Source organism: Nesoenas mayeri (genome assembly GCF_963082525.1).
Source record: "Nesoenas mayeri genome assembly, chromosome: 20".
Classification (NCBI taxonomy): Eukaryota; Metazoa; Chordata; class Aves; order Columbiformes; family Columbidae; genus Nesoenas; species Nesoenas mayeri.
Genome location: NC_137569.1, coordinates 303,510 through 319,161, shown reverse-complemented (window position 1 = coordinate 319,161; position 15,652 = coordinate 303,510). Strand labels below are relative to the sequence as shown.

The following is a 15,652-nucleotide window of genomic DNA, read 5'->3' as shown; positions in this document are numbered from 1 at the left end:
GGTAGCTGGTATGGTGCTGTGCTCGGGAACTGGCCGGGCATCCGGCAGCGGGTGGATAGCAACTGCGCCGTGCACCGCTTGCTTCGCGTTATCATCATCGTCACCATATTATCATTATTATTATTATGATTATTACTTTCCCTTCCTTTCCTGTCCTATTAAACCATCTTTATCTAAACCCACAAATTTTACCTTTTATTTTTCATTTTCTCCCCCATCCCACAGCCGGGAGGGGAGTGAGTGAATGGCTGTGTGGTCTTCAGCTGCCTGCTTGGTTAAACCACACTACTACTGTCTTTAAAGCAGCAGTTAAAGACCATGAAGCCACAAATCTCCCATACGTATTTGTAAATCCTGCTCTGGTGTCTGCGATGTTCAGATCTGACTGGAGGAAAGGACGCTTTCTTCTCGAAGGCCTGCAGTTAGCGCTCAATTAGGATGAGCTGAATTCTTGCTGAGGGAGGTTTTTGTTTGAATGCTCTCTTTGAAACATCTAAAACTTCTCTTGGTGGAGGTTTTGCAAGCACGGTGGGCTCTATGCAGCTTCTTTTTGTCCGGCTGTCAGACTAGTTCTGTAAAAGCAGCCAAAGCTTTGTCCACCTTCTCTTTGGCACAATGAAGAGGAAGCTTAGGGGCAAATTACGTGAAAGAGCTGTCACTCCTGTAGCACTCTCATATCCAGGCAGTACCAAATGTGTCTGAGTTGTAAGCATAGGCTGAGCGAGACAGGGAACAGCTGTAAAACTTGCCGAATCGAACATGCTCCTCTGCGCTTCTCTCTGGTGGCACACGCTGGCCCCTTGAGAGCGGCGCCCAGCCTTGCACGCGCTGTAAACCGATTTCGTCCGGCCATGCTCTCCTCTTCCTGCGTCCTGACTATGCATTGCACAGCTTTTCCACGCGCTATCTGAATGCAGGTGTCTTCTCTCTTGTCCTCACCGTGTTACTGTTCCTGCCTGTGGTGTTGCTGGTTGTGATGGTATGTGAATATGCAGTTCTAACATCTGGATTCAGTCAACTTCTCAGCCTCCTGATGCCTATGGTAAAGCATGAACTGACGTGTAAACCTCCAATTGTTCATAAAATAGTGATGGAAATATCTTAAATATGAAGTGTGCAGCGGCAGGATGGCTTGAGCAAGGGGGTGACACGCTCAGAATTTACCTTTCAGAATTACAGGTTCAGATCTGTGCAGGACTTTGTCCTTGCTGCTTTGCAACAACCATCTGCTCTCCTTGTTTTTTTCATTGGCGACAGTCCGTAGGAATGCAAGTTCTGGCCGATTCCCCACTTTCTGCTAGGCTTTGCTCCGGTGTGAGGTTTCCTCTGTGTTGGTAAGTTACCCACAGGGACAGCTACTAAAGACTTGGAGATTTGGACTCTGTACAGATCCGGTTGGCTGCTATTTTTCTTAGTGGGCATTCACAGCTTTTGCAAACAGAACACTAACATTGGAGTGTCTTGTTTTGTACTTTTGTCACTGAAGTTCCTCTGGTCAGCAGAGGACAAATAGTGCAAGCTGTAGTCAGAGTTCCCTCATTACTTGCTGTGGAATCTGAAATTCTTTATTTCTGTGAGTAACTGCTTGGTAAGACTGTACTAAGAGACTACAGGATCAAATTTTCAAGATACAATTTATGCTGCCTTCAGTTTCGGGTGGCTGTTGACATCACAGAAGCAGAACATAAAATACCAACACATTATTTGTCTTCAGTCTAGCTTCTGCCGTTTTGACAGTGCTTGCCGCCCTTTCCGGAGTGCCACCACTCTCATCCTGATTCTGTAGCTACACTGTAGACCAAATTGCTGAAGTGAATGACATTACAAACAACCTTTCAAGTTAACCTTTCTGGGTTGTTTTTAACCCAGGTTGCAGACACAAAATCCCTCACAAAGTAACAGGCAGCGAAACACGGCCACGCGTGCCTGCTCAGACCTTTGTCTGGGGAGAGCCCCGCCGTGGTTTAACTCTCCATCTCCCCGGGGCAGCTCGGTCCTTCTCACCAGCCCCGGGCCCCACCCGCACCCCGCGAGCGCAGCGCCGGCAGCAGCCGTGCCCGCACGGTGGTCCCTGCACGCAGCGCGCCTGAGGAGGGTCTGTGCTTACCGGCAGCCCTCTGCAGGCACTATGAGGATGGAGCTTTTTCTGAACGTTCTCACAGCCGGTGTGACAGCGCGACACAGAGCCACCGGGCACCTTCCCTGTGCACGGCGGGGCTGCCGGAGCACAGGGGTGGCCGCAAGGGCTGGGGAGACGGGAAGCGCCGGAGTCAGGTGCCAGCGCGCACATGAGGGCGCAGGCCGGCGGGCCCTTCCCGGGACAGGGCCCGGCCCGGGCCGCTCCCGGCGCCGCTCGGCTGCCGGCGCACGCGGCCCGCGCGCACGCACACCGCCCAGCGCGCGGCGGCTCGCGGCTCTCGATCCGCGGCTGCGCCGCTACCCGGGGGCGCGGCCCCGGCGGGGCGGGAGCGCTCGGGCGGGGCGGGAGCGCTCGGGCGGGGCGGGAGCGCCCGGCCCCCGGCAGGGAGCGGGCGGGCCGGTGCCCCGGCGGGGCGCGGGCGGGTCATGTCGCCCCCCGCCATGTCCCTCCCGCCGCGGCCCCGCCGCCCCGTACTTAAGGCGGCAACAGCCGGCGCTGCTCTTGCTCGCACCCTGACCGTTTGTCCCCGCAGGACATGGCCTCGACGTGCCTGCGGCCGCTGCTGAGGTACCGGTCCTTCGCCACCCTCTTCCTCACACCGCTGCTGCTGCTGCCGCTGCCCATCGCTGTGCCGACGCGGGTAAGTGCCCGCGGGCCCAGGCGGGGAACAGGCCCCGCCGGTGCAGCCGCTGCTGCCCCCAGAGCGCACCCCCCGACCCCCGGTCCCGCTGCTGCTGCCCAGGAGCCCCGGTCCCGGCAGCCACGCTGGGCCCTGCCGGGGCTTCCTGCCCGCGCCGCCCGGTTGCCCACCTCGGCGCAGACACTGGCACCCGGCGCGTCCCCGCCACAGCATCTCGTTGGCCACCTGGGGAGCGGTGCCTCATCCCTGCGGGCAGGTCCCGGAGCGCTGTGTCAGCTCCGCCAGCTGCTCGGCCCCGCACCTCGGGAGCACGTGCTGCACGGTCCCCTCCCCGGTGATCTGCGGGCGCTGGTGCCGGGCAGCTCCGTGCCAGGCTCCGCTCATCCTGCGGGCTGTGCCGCTGCTGGAACACGGAGCTCCCGCGGACCAAGCGTCTTGTAAATTAGACGCATTTCTTTTGGAGTCAAAGATAAACATATGCATAACTGGCCTGCACCGTTATAACTCAGTAATGATGGCAGTGGACTGAAAGACAGGACTTCTGGGTTGTCCAGCTCATTCTGCTGCTCAGGCTCTGGGGTGCGCCACGAGCGCTGACCGGCGCAGTCAGAAGCTGTGTGTTGTGTGTTATGCCGTGATCGGAACGGGGTTTCAAATCCAATATCCTCCAATTCACATCCATCTGACTCCAGCGATGGCACAACTCCTTTGCTTTCGATGGAGTTATACCAGCATTCATCTGGAATAACATAGTGAAGAGTTTGGTCTTTAATGTCTTGTAGCCTTTTTGACAAAATGTGAAAGCTCAGTTTACAGTATTTTAGCCTAGTAGAGCTTTAAAGTCTATTCTAATGCTAAAAACGGTCTTTCTTCTGAGCGCCCTGTATTGCTCCATGTATTTTACAGTGCAGGAAGACGTCATGCATATTTATAAAGAAAATTGCCAGCCCTTCTCGTTTACTTGTCTGAGTAATATCAGCCCTGCCTTTCAGCTGAATGCTGATGCTTTATAGAAAGAGAAATTCCTGACTGTTAGGCACTACTTTGGTCAATACTAAGAATGATAATTTCCTTTAAAAATTAAGTATGTCTTCAGTTTTCCGATATTTGTAGGAATATTGTGTCATCGCTCTAATCTGGGAAATCACAGTGTTTCACAATGGGAGAGTAACATTTCCGTCTGTCCCTGCTTTTTCAACAGATCACTGTGTTTTCTGTCAGCTGTCCAGAGACACCAAGGAAACATTTTGTGACTGTTCCCATGAGTCACAGATAGATATACATGTAGATGAAGACATATATTTAATTCTTTGGTAGTTGTTTGAGTTAATTTATAAGTGTGCTTGTATTTTTGAACTCCACAAAGCCAGTGTTTCTTCTGGATTGTGTATTTTGTTCACTTAGGGTTGTTTATCTATCTATCTGCCGTATTTGCAACAGGTTAACCACAGTCGGTTCCAGCACTTGGTTGCTGTGGTACAGCATTAATTGTATCATGAGCTCACCTCATCTTTACTAAGGGAAGAGACTTAAATAATATTAAATAAATTTAATAATATTTGCCTGATATCTCCTAGGCTCTGAAGAAATACTGTTTTCAAAACTTGTGCTGTTATTAATCTCCTGGAAACCTAAAGAAAAAGAAATCAGATTTCTTACAAAGGCTGTTTTCTGGTTCTTAAACTTCTCAACAAAATTAAGGAAAACACACCCCTATTTATAAATATCACCTTACAGCAATTTTTAAATGTCACTGTAGCACCATTTATTTTTGCAATAAAGTCACATTTGTATTAGAATAAAATCCTATAAACACATACTCTAAATATGAGCAAATTCTGGACTACAGAGCACTGACTTAAGCTTTAAACCACTGTTTGCTGTTGGCTAATGAACGCTTGCTCCTCCTGACGATTCTGAAAGTACAAACCGAGGAATGCTGAGTTACAGAAATGCCTGATCAACAGTGTAAAAAGACATTGCAACATTTCTAATCTAGAGAAGCCCCCTAGTAGGTAAATACAGTATTATTATTTGTAAAAGTAACTAAATACCTGTAACGAGCTTAGTTACACACACACACACACACACACACACACAAAACCAAGAAACCAACAGTAGAAGGGTTTTACTTTAAGAATTACTTTTAAAAGTTAAGAATATTTGAATTATTCAGTTATATAGTTTCTGGCTCATGTATGTTACTGGACACACCTCTAAGACCTGTGAGTATCAGATGGACTACTCCACACTGGGAAATTTGGCCATCCATTTTAAAATAATTAACTCAAAATACAAATGCCAAAATCTACAACCACTACTAAAATTCTTGGCTCCTAGCTGCGAAATCTGCTTCGCTCAGCTGCCAAGAGGTGTGTGCACAATGCAGACCCTGTACTTACCTGTTTGTGGAAGGTTTGTTTTTCTCACACCTCACATTTTGGGGGGTGCATTAGAAAAAACACTGTGGTCAAAAAAGGTCTTTCTATGCAAGTGACTTCAGAACAAGGTTTAAAAGTAGCAGTTCAAATCCTCATGTCTCTGCTACCTATTTCAGCACAACTTGTTCAACCACAGGCAATTAAGTGCTCAGCTCCCTTATAAGAGCGACCGATATGTTTCTTATCTTTAATAACAGCTTTCTGTGCTTGAATGTGTCTTGCATTATGTTGCAGGAGGCCAAATGTGCATATATCATCATCGTCATGGCTGTGTACTGGTGCACTGAGGTGATCCCCCTGGCTGTTACCTCCCTCATACCTGTGGTATTTTTCCCGCTGCTTGGAGTTCGGAGCTCTAAATCAGTAAGGAACTTGCTCAGGGACGCAGTGATATCCTTTACTCTGATCCCCCATCAATATCTTGCAAACAAGTCTGACAGGATAGCGCTCCAATTCAGTGGTGCTGGTTTTGAACATGTCGAGCAATGTTCAGGGTCCCTGTCTGGGAAGTTTCTGAGCTGAATACACATTTGCCCAAAACGTTAAGGGGGTGTTGTGGGGCTTGAGGTGGCAGAGGGGAAGATCCATGTCTGGACGTGGGTCCTGCTGGAGAGCATCCCACTAGTGCCAGCCCGTGCACGCTCATACTCGCCCCATGAGAGCGCAGGGCTGACACCTGCACTGTGGGATTTCAGAACGCGCGGGACAAGCCTCTGACGGGATGGGCAGCGTGGTGCCGGTGGGCGCACCGTGTCCCCTCCCGGGCTCATCCCGGCCGTTGGCGCGAGCGCTTCGGCCCGAGGGCGCGGGCTGCGCTCAGGTGCTGCAGCCCAGCTCCGCTGCCGGCCAGCCGGCTGGAGAGGCCGGGGTGGTTGCTGAAGGTGCTGAGAAATCAGTTTTGGAGCTCAGCATTTCTGGTACCTACACAATACTTTGCACCTTTGTTTTAGGTAATTGCTGTCATTTTGTACTTTATTACCTTCCAAAAAGAAGGTTCGTGATGCTCTGAAGAGTTCAGCACTTAACCGGGGGATCAAGGGTTCAGAAACCTGCAGGTGGCTCCGAGGCGGCAGCTGCCCCTCTGCTGGGATGGGCCCTGGCGCAGAAAATGGCTTCGGGAGGATGGAAGGCAAAATGTGCTGGTGCAGCTAGCACGTGGCAACATTAGGGCCCTGACCTCCTGTCTGTGTTTCAGGTGTGCTTGCAGTACCTAAATGACACAACCATGCTCTTCTTTGGAGGGCTGATCGTTGCAATTTCTGTTGAACAGTGGAATCTTCACAAAAGGATTGCTCTGAGGGTCCTGCTGATTCTTGGGGTGAAACCTGCACTGTAAGAGTATTACATTACTTCTTTGCCTGTGTCAATTTAGCAGAGGCCTAGGGCTGGTGTTTAACAGTCAGCAGGGAAGGGAACCTTCAAAAAATCTCTTTAGCTGCACCGATACAGATTTTCCAGAGGTGAAGTCTGGCAGCAGGAACAGTTTCTTTATCCTTTAGCCAAAAGAAGCATCTGGCTAAATTCTAGATGCTTGCTTGCCATTGGGGACAAAATGATGACCAGCTTAATCATGTGCAGACTAAGGAGCTGAAGGACTTTCTGGGATTCCTCAGTGAAGGGGTAGAGCTGTCCTAGAAGGGAACCTGGCCCTGCTTTTTATTCCTGGATGCTCCACACACCCCTGTCTGGGCTCTGCTCTCTAAGTGACAGTGACTACCAAGTCTGTCAGCATCTGCTTTCTTTCCTCCTTCTCCTCTGCCCGCTTCTCTCTTTCAGCCTCATGCTGGGATTTATGGCAGTCACTGCCTTCCTGTCCATGTGGATAAGCAACACAGCCACCACCGCCATGATGGTTCCCATTGTCCAGGCTGTCCTGGATCAAATGGACAACACAGAGCATGATGTGACCATGATGGAACAAGCAGCCGGGCAAACAAATACAGTGATTGAGCTGGAGGAAAAGAACGCATCAGATCCCGCTTCAGTGCATGGTAAGGGCCTGCTCAGCAGTGAGTTGATCCTGCTGAACTTGCTATGCTCTGAGCTCCCTGCCCTAGGAGAGCTCTGTACCTTTTCCAAGGAAAGAGGACGGTAACCTGACTGGAAATCCCTAAATGCATGGCATTTGGGTTTTGCAAAATGCCTTCCAGTTTTGGGGGCTGCCATTGTGTTGTGCTTAGTGATAGATCCCATGCAGATTCTTCTGTTCTTTCCTTCAAGCTTGGGTCATCCTCCCATAGCTTCCCTGGACTTAACCGCCTGCTCAGAGCAGTGGAAAGCATATCCTGTGGGAAACACCATCCAAACCCCAGCATCCCGCTTTCTAAATCTTGTCATTATCAGCGGGGATTCAGCTTCCAAGCCATGTAGGAATGTTTGAAAAATTTTGAACCAACGCAAACTATTTTGGTTCTGTGGCAATAAATATCTCTTTATTGACCAGGAGGTGGGGAGAAGAAAGACGGATACTTTAAAAGCTACTTGGAAAATAGGAGCTGGTGTCACTTGACTCACAGTAGACAAACTACTCCTTGGCACACTTGAAAGTGTGATCTTACCCCGGTGCTTGACACCACAAGTCCTTCTGTCAGTGCTTCTGCAGTAGGTGGACCAAGCACCAAAATGTCATGGTTGGTATAAACTGACAAAACATATTGGTCTTAACAGTTATGCCAGGCAGGAATTTGGCTTTGGGTGGGTTTTTTTCTGCCCGTGTTCGTAGCTGTTGGGTTCTTGCTGCGGTATTGTGATGTTTCCAGTGACTACGATATCTTGCTTGTGGCAACGTCTCTGTGAGACAGGAATTACTGCTGAGGAGCCGTGGCAGCGGTGTGGACAACAGCGTCCCTGGATCGCGCAGACCCGGGCTGTCAGCCTCTCCAGCTTCTCACGGACATGAGTCTAAAGTATTTAGGGACTGTCTGTGTTTTGTTGAGTTAAAATAAATGGCATACACAGACTGGAAGCGCGAAGCCTGCCGACCCCATCCGGAGCTCTCTGCCTCCCTGGCTTTACCTGAGCCGAGTCTTGTGCTTTGTTTCTAGTCATAAGCAATGGACAAGTCCCTGATGACCCCAGGTCTTCTGAGGAAAAGAAAATGAGGAAGCGTATATGTAAGGGAATGACACTTTGTATATGCTATGCTGCCAGCATTGGAGGAACCGCAACACTCACTGGAACGGGACCGAACATGGTCCTGAAAGGCCAGATGAATCAGTAAGTCACCCGCGCTGTTTCTTTTACTTACACTGTCACTGTGTCGGAGACCAGCCGACAAGTCTTAGGTGACGGTTTCAGTTGCAAACTACGGGCAATAACCAGTTGATGAACTGAGTGAGGGATGTGTATGAAGTGATGGGCCTCATTTTCCTGCTTCAGCCTTTTTTTAGGCAGCTGTGCACTGGGATTATAGGTCTTCTGAGAAACTTGGAAATAGTTGGTGGTAACCGGCAGATGGCTGGTTGATCGTGAGGTACTGCTTCTTCTGCCCCCTCTTTTTCAGGTGAAATGCAGCACATCAGCAAGGGAACTGCAATGAAGAGCACCAGAAGAGTGTATGATTAACTCTTCTTATAAGCACACTTAAGAGAGCTAAAAATAGCTTAGCCTCTCCTATAATATTATTCTTCTGTGCTGTGGAAACTGTATAGATACTGTTGTAAAGGAAAAGAGTTATCCACAAAATACTGTCTTGCTAAACTGAGTTTGGGAATTGATTTCAATGCAACCTGATGTAACAGTGGAAATTTCACAGGCTCCACAACAGTCCCTCTATGTTGCTTCCTTCTGCTGGGAGCCCTTCGGCCTCAGCTGCCGCACTGACACACAGCTGAAAAATTGCTATTGATATTTCTCCTCCAGTCACTATTGCTGGATGCGGGGAGGAACAAGAATTGCTGTTCTTAAAACACTGGCTTCATTCTTTTAAGCCAACTAGCAACTTTGTCTTCTGTTGATGTGAGCAGAGGTACGGGTATAATTTCAGGAAAGACAATTCTTACTCTCTTATTAGAGCACATTGGAAGTGAAAGGTACCTGAAACGCCTGGGAGATCTTTCAGCAGTGCTTGACTTAATGGGACCTAAAATATCAACATGAGCTCCTATGGGCATTGAAGTAAAACACGGGGGAACGGAGGATCATTTAAGTTCTGCTCTGATATCCAAGCTGCTTTCCTGCTGACTTCAGTTAGGCTATGGATGTTGCTTAGGATTACTTGTAATGGTTGTCCTAGATTTACAGGTATTATTGTCACTAGCTCATGTTAAAGAGAGAGTAGGTCACTAAATGTTGTGACATTCACACAGAAAGCATTTTTCTTTTCAGGTTATATCCCAACAACAATGATATTGTGAATTTTGCTTCCTGGTTTGGGTTTGCATTCCCAAACATGATTCTGATGTTGGTACTGGCTTGGCTTTGGCTACAGTGCTCCTTCGTGGGACTGAAGTGAGTATTTAACTACATGATATTGTGTAAACCCCTCAGCTAATGCAGATCAGCTTATTGAGAAATCTGGTTAAAACAAATGCGCTGACCAGTTATCGGTTTTGTAGCAGAGAGCAGTTCCATTTCATAGCAACTTTTCAGGTCTGGAAACCTTTTGTGTTCATGGGAGTTGCAGTAAGGCGGAAGCTTTATTGATTCGTAATGTTCAGACAGAATTGCCTTTTATTTTTCAATTTCACATCTGAAGATTTCCGCCCTAGGAGAGCTGGCATATCTGGTTTGCTACCCTTGATTCAAAGCCGGAGTTTTCATCCCAGATTGCTCCAAATTGGACAGAGACTTAGATCCATTCATTGACCCCATTCTTCTGTGGGAGCTGGCGCGCCCCATGAAGTACTTTGCCGCTGCTGCCGTGTCTTTGTTCCCGCCTGTGCTGCAGTCTGTCTGTCCCGGGAGCCACAGCTTCCGCCTGGCAAGTTCGTTAAATCCTTCTAGGACGTTAATATTTACAGTCTTTTCTTCTCCCTTTTTCTTAAAGCTTTAAAAAGAGCTGGGGCTGTGGCACAGAGAGAACTGCTAAAGAAAAAGCTGCATACAACGTGCTGAAGACAGAAATGAAGAAATTAGGCCCTATGTCTTATGCTGAATCCAATGTCCTCGTAATGTTTGTTTTGCTGGTTCTCTTGTGGTTTTCCAGACACCCAGGCTTTGTAAAAGGCTGGGCCTCCATGCTCTTCCCAGGAGGAGAAAAGTAAGTTTTTAGGGTTTTTTTCATCCTGTACCCTCTTATTTGTGAAGCAGATTGTCTTGCTCTTACATTCCATTTTGAGTGCGGGGTAATTCATTCCAGCCTTATCTGAATTCCCGTGCGCTGGGTTTGGTCCTGTTGCTTGTGCGGGAGATGCCAGCAGGTCTGTTGTTTGACGGTTTGGGCTGGGACACGGGGCAAGCTGAGCTCAGGAACAGCCCGTTCCGCAGGGCGTCTCAGTCACGCCGACCTGCACCTCCGTGTTTGTTTGTATGAGCTCCTATCAGTTGCAGTGTTATTTGAATATTTGGTAACATCACCCCTGAACAATAGCTTAGAACTCACTGGGAAACTGATTTGGTGCTTTGCATGGCTTTTTCACATAATGTCAGTGGCACATTAACATAAAATGCACAGTGGGACAATAATTTAGGCCCTTTCTTTACACATCTTTCTTTGAGATAAAACTGTTGAATCGTGGTGTCACCACAGAGCAGGAGCCCTGCTCCCAGGAGCCATGGTCACCTGTGCCTGGTCATTAATGTGTAGAGCAGCTGGTTTCTTTTATCCGTGTGTTTGTGTTGTGGTGGGACTGAGAGACCTCAGTCGTGAACTAATGTCCCGTTTCACTAATATACAAACCCCCATAGGGGGACAGAGAGCAGTGACTGCAGTGCTGGAAGGCAGCCACCTTCCAGGAGAGCCATGTCTGTTTTCTAAGCTATATTCTCTTTTCTTCTGTAGGTATATCACTGACTCTGCTCCCGCTGTGTTTATTGCCCTGCTGCTGTTCATCCTTCCTGCCAATAAACCCAAATTCAAAGGCTGGAACCCAAGCATATCTGACCCTGAACAGGCTGAGGAAGGTATTTAAAAGGGGAATTGTAAGGCTTGGAACAGTTAGTCAGCTCCAGGTAACATGGCAGAAGTCTGTCCTGGGTTTGGATGCAGCTCCTGGGGATGCTCAGCTCCCTCGTTCTTCCGCAGGGCTGGGTCGTGCTCCCTGCTGCTGTTCTACCCTTACCCTGTGCAGGTTTCTCAGTAACAGGCACCTGTCTGCTGGGCTTTTCCCCGATGTCTTATAGAACAGCAGACAAAATGTGTTCACTCTCCTAAAATATGTTCTGCTTTTCGTTTCTCACTTCAGATATAAAAAAGCCATTTTTATCAGCCCCGCTGCTAGACTGGAACATGGTTCAGAGGAAGATGCCCTGGAGCATCGTGCTGCTGCTGGGAGGAGGTTTTGCTCTGGCTGATGCAAGCGCAGTATGTCCTGACATCTGTTGTTTTCTGACTCAAAGGCGAACTCCCCTGGTTTGTTATCTAGTCTTGTGTTCCTGGGCACGCACCCAAAGCCAACCCCAGCAGAGATGTTGAGGTCTAAAGGCAGATCCAAATTAGCAAAAGTTAGGAGGAGAGGTGAACGTTTGTGCATCTTTTTCAGGAATTTGTGTGCTCTGACCAAGTTTCTTCAATTTATCTCACCTCTTGGAGGCTGCCGAGTAGTTTGAGACCTTCACTGGCTGGAACACCAGAAAACCAGCCTTTCTTATTTCTGTTACCGTCCCAGTGCTGGCCCTGACTAGGAAAACAGAAATACAGATAATACTTGTCAGATCTTCAGAACCACTTGAGATGTGTTTAAAGAATATTTATCATTAGATTGAAACCAAACTGCTACTGAAGTGGTCAGGAAGAAAATAATTGTGGGTAGATACCTGCCACAATTGTGTACAGTGGGCTTTCTTGAACTCCTCGTCAGTGGCTGTTGCCCGGCAATGTGCTGCGTTCCGTCAGCCCATGGTGTGATCCCAGGTTCATAAACTCACAGAAAAGGCAGCTGCATTCCCAAAGCAGGAAAGAATCTCGAACCAGATTGTTTCCTGCATCACAGCTAAGATGCATCTAAATCAAAGCAAGCCTTAGTTATCAACAGTGCCATGCTGTGGGGAAATTCATATTAGATCTAAGTTTTGTGGCTAGGTAGTTTGAAACCATGGGGCAAATGAAAGCTCTAGGGCCTTAGGTTCATCTACATGCATTGTACATACATTATTAAAGCTCCGGAGCATCAGAAGCCATCAAGTCAAAGGTTTTGTAAGTTGTTTTGAGTCAATCACTGCTTATGTTCCTACAATAGGGCATTCATGCAGCATCAGTATCTTCAGAAACGTTATAAAACATGCCAGAAAACTTCTGAGTGGTACGTTAATTATTTGCCATAGTCTCAGCAATAATTGTTTCTGTTTAGCCAAAAAGTATTATTTTGTAACCAAAGTCTGAGCAAGTATTTGAGTTCCAGAAGAATCAGGAAAGTAAGACTCAGTGTTATGTCTAGTAGGCAAGGAGCGTCTTTTGGTGCTTGCGACATGTCATTGTACTTTCCTAGATAGTATTCATATAATTCGGGAGTCGTTTCGGGTTACTCGGTAGGACACACGAGTTCCCTGTTTGTGAACTGTGGATTCTAAGCCTCACTGGAAAACACTGTTTTTTTTCTCGTCAGAGCTCTGGGCTCTCGACTTGGCTGGGTCGTCAAATGACCCCATTAGGATCCATCCCACCGTGGGCCATTGCAACAATAATTTCGCTGATTATAGCTGTCTTCACTGAATGCACCAGTAATGTTGCCACAGCCACCCTCTTCATACCTGTCTTTTCTACTTTGGTAAGATTACTTCCATCCTGTTATCCTATCAGCTGGGAAATCAGAGTTAAACTGACAGTCTCTAGTGGCAAAGCAATATGGTATTTATTGTCTTGAATGTTGCTCCAATGTTAATCTGGAAGCCAGTGACGTGAGAGTCCACCTGACAGTCTGCCACAATGGGTAGTGACTATGGCCGGTGTTCACTGCTATGTTTGTAGCACCATATGGAGATAGAAGGGGGGATGCAGACTTTCTCCAGCCTGCCCTACCTGTGTGCCTGAGCCCCGAGAACCAGCTTCCTGGGGAAAGAAGCTGTTTGGGGCTGCGTTCCCTGCGGCGCCCCCGCGGGACAGGGCGCCCGTGCCCGTGCGCTGTGAGGGTGTCCCGTGGCCCTGGAGAAACTGAGGTGGGGTCTGGTGTTTTAAAATAGACCAACAAACATCCGTTACTTCTGGTCATTCTGTATTTGAACCACCAGCCAGGAACTGGAGAAACACAGAAACCCCAGAGCAAAACCCAGCACTTTTTAGTCGTCCCCTTGAATGGTTCCTTCGTGGTTTTATGCTAGTATACAGAAGGTGGCAGGCCTGATTATTAGAAATGTTTAATTTTCCATAGGAAACCAGAACAATTTTGAAACTTACTGAGGAAAACCTGGTAAGTTTTGCTGCCTTTTCTGAGCAGAACTGAAATTGTAACATAAAGGAAAAAACAGATTACTCTGTTCTTTAATTTGGAAAGCACAACCACTTTATTCTAGACCATTTCATCAAAGTAAAATTATCCCAGTCAAGGTGCTGCATTATTAGTGACTTAAATTTGCACTTAAGTTCTGAGTCCCATGGAGTTTGTGTAATGTTTATGAGCGTTAGGCCACATGCCTAGTAATTATAATCCCGTCCCTGTGTTACCCTGCAAAAGTGTGGTCCGAGGTCAAAGAAAAGATCGTTGGATAAACTTGCCCAGAACTCCAAATTATACCATAGAGCAAACCAAGGAAAGAATCAAGCATTTTTTTTTTAAGGATTGTGGGATAGGAAACAAGAGCAAAGTTATCTTTAAGCACATGTGGATTTTGGAATAAAACGCCAGTAAATTACCCTGGTGATACAGTACCACGACGCGAAATGAGCCGGTGTGTCTCGGTGGTCTGGGAAACGCTCCTTGTGCTTTTCCTTCAGAACACCTCCGGTGTGACGTTCTCTCCGCTTCGTTGCAGGCTGCATCTGTCAGGATCCACCCCTTGTATGTCATGCTGCCCGGCACTCTCAGCGCTTCCTTCGCCTTCATGCTGCCTGTTGCAACACCGCCAAATGCAATAGTGTTTTCCTATGGCCACATCCGTGTTTTGGATATGGTAAGATGATAATTGCCTGGTCTCTTATCTGGAGCTCTCCGTTGCCTTTATCCTGAAATATCATGAGAGTTTAATTTTATTAGCCAAGTATTTGCAAGTACTAGGAAGCTCTTGTGGGCTGTAACTACCACCCTGTGCCCCTCTCTTCTGCTGTGCTAATATTGCAATAAAGGTTTGCATCTCTGAAGTAACAGGACCTTTCTCGCAGGCTTTGGCAGGCAGACATCCCAACCCAATTGAAATTAAGAACTGACAGGCCATAAGTCCCATAAACACTGAAGGGTTGAAATCGAGTCGGCACTTTCCAGCGCTGTGGGGCTGGCGGGTTTGCTGAGGCCCCATTCCCAGCGCAGCGGGAGGCAGAAGGCGGCGCTCAGTTGCCCGGGCTCCGGTCCCCGGGCTCCGGTCCCCGGGCTCCGGTCCCCGGGTCGCCTGCCCCGCCGCACCGTGCCAGGTCCTGTGCCGAGCACCCCAACATTACCGGCTTTCTAACTGGAGACCTGAACCAGGCAGAAGCTGTTCTTTAACTAATAAGAGCACCTTGTTGTACATGCCTTAAAGCTCCCACACTAGTTATAGAGCAAAGTATTCAAAGGCTTCGCACAGTGTGTTCCCTGGTATTTCTATCTAGGCAAGAACATAGGGCAGTAGGTACAATGGCTGTTTATGTGATTTATTTGACCACGTGTCTTTCTTGCGTGTATACAAATAGGCCTTGCTGCAGTTTACTGTGCTGATGTTTGGTTATTGTTGTTGGTTTGGACTTTTGTCCCCACAGGTTAAAACTGGAATAGTGTTGAACATCATTGGAGTCTTCTGTGTCACACTGGCCATCAACACATGGGGAAAGCTGTTGTTTGAGCTGGACACATTCCCGACCTGGGCAAACAGCACGACTAGCCAGTGAGCAGTGAAGAATTCATGTGTTAAACAAATAAAGGACCCTTAATACCACTCCCTATTGCCTGAATCCCTATGTAGAGTCTCATCATTTCAGATCAAGTGTCAGGGGTTTGTTGCCTTCCAGGAGTCACATCAGGCATGAACCAACTTAAATTTATTCCAGTTGTGCTGGAGCCAAAAGTCCTTTGTAATTACGGAACCCTACGGGTCGTGTGTCTGGATCATAAGTATGATCAAGTGATCTGTTGTACCTTCAGTCAAGATCAAGATTTAGAATTTATAGAACTTTAAATAAAGAGAAGGCAAGCTGTTTTCTGAAATGGT

At 48.0% G+C, this 15,652-nt stretch overlaps 1 protein-coding gene across 1 annotated transcript; it reads left to right on the top strand.

Annotated features, from left to right (window-relative positions):
* Positions 1-1,245: 1,245 nt before the first annotated feature.
* On the top strand, positions 1,246-15,332 carry SLC13A5 (solute carrier family 13 member 5; the record flags this gene model as incomplete). The annotated part of the gene is made up of 13 exons (XM_080356919.1): positions 1,246-1,334; positions 2,673-2,780; positions 5,456-5,584; positions 6,417-6,553; positions 6,998-7,212; positions 8,266-8,437; positions 9,548-9,670; positions 10,209-10,421; positions 11,163-11,284; positions 11,566-11,684; positions 12,925-13,086; positions 14,288-14,425; positions 15,204-15,332. Exons 2-13 carry the CDS (start codon positions 2,676-2,678, stop codon positions 15,330-15,332), a joined length of 1,764 nt encoding a protein of 587 aa, XP_080213045.1. The 5' UTR covers positions 1,246-1,334; positions 2,673-2,675.
* Positions 15,333-15,652: the final 320 nt, after the last annotated feature.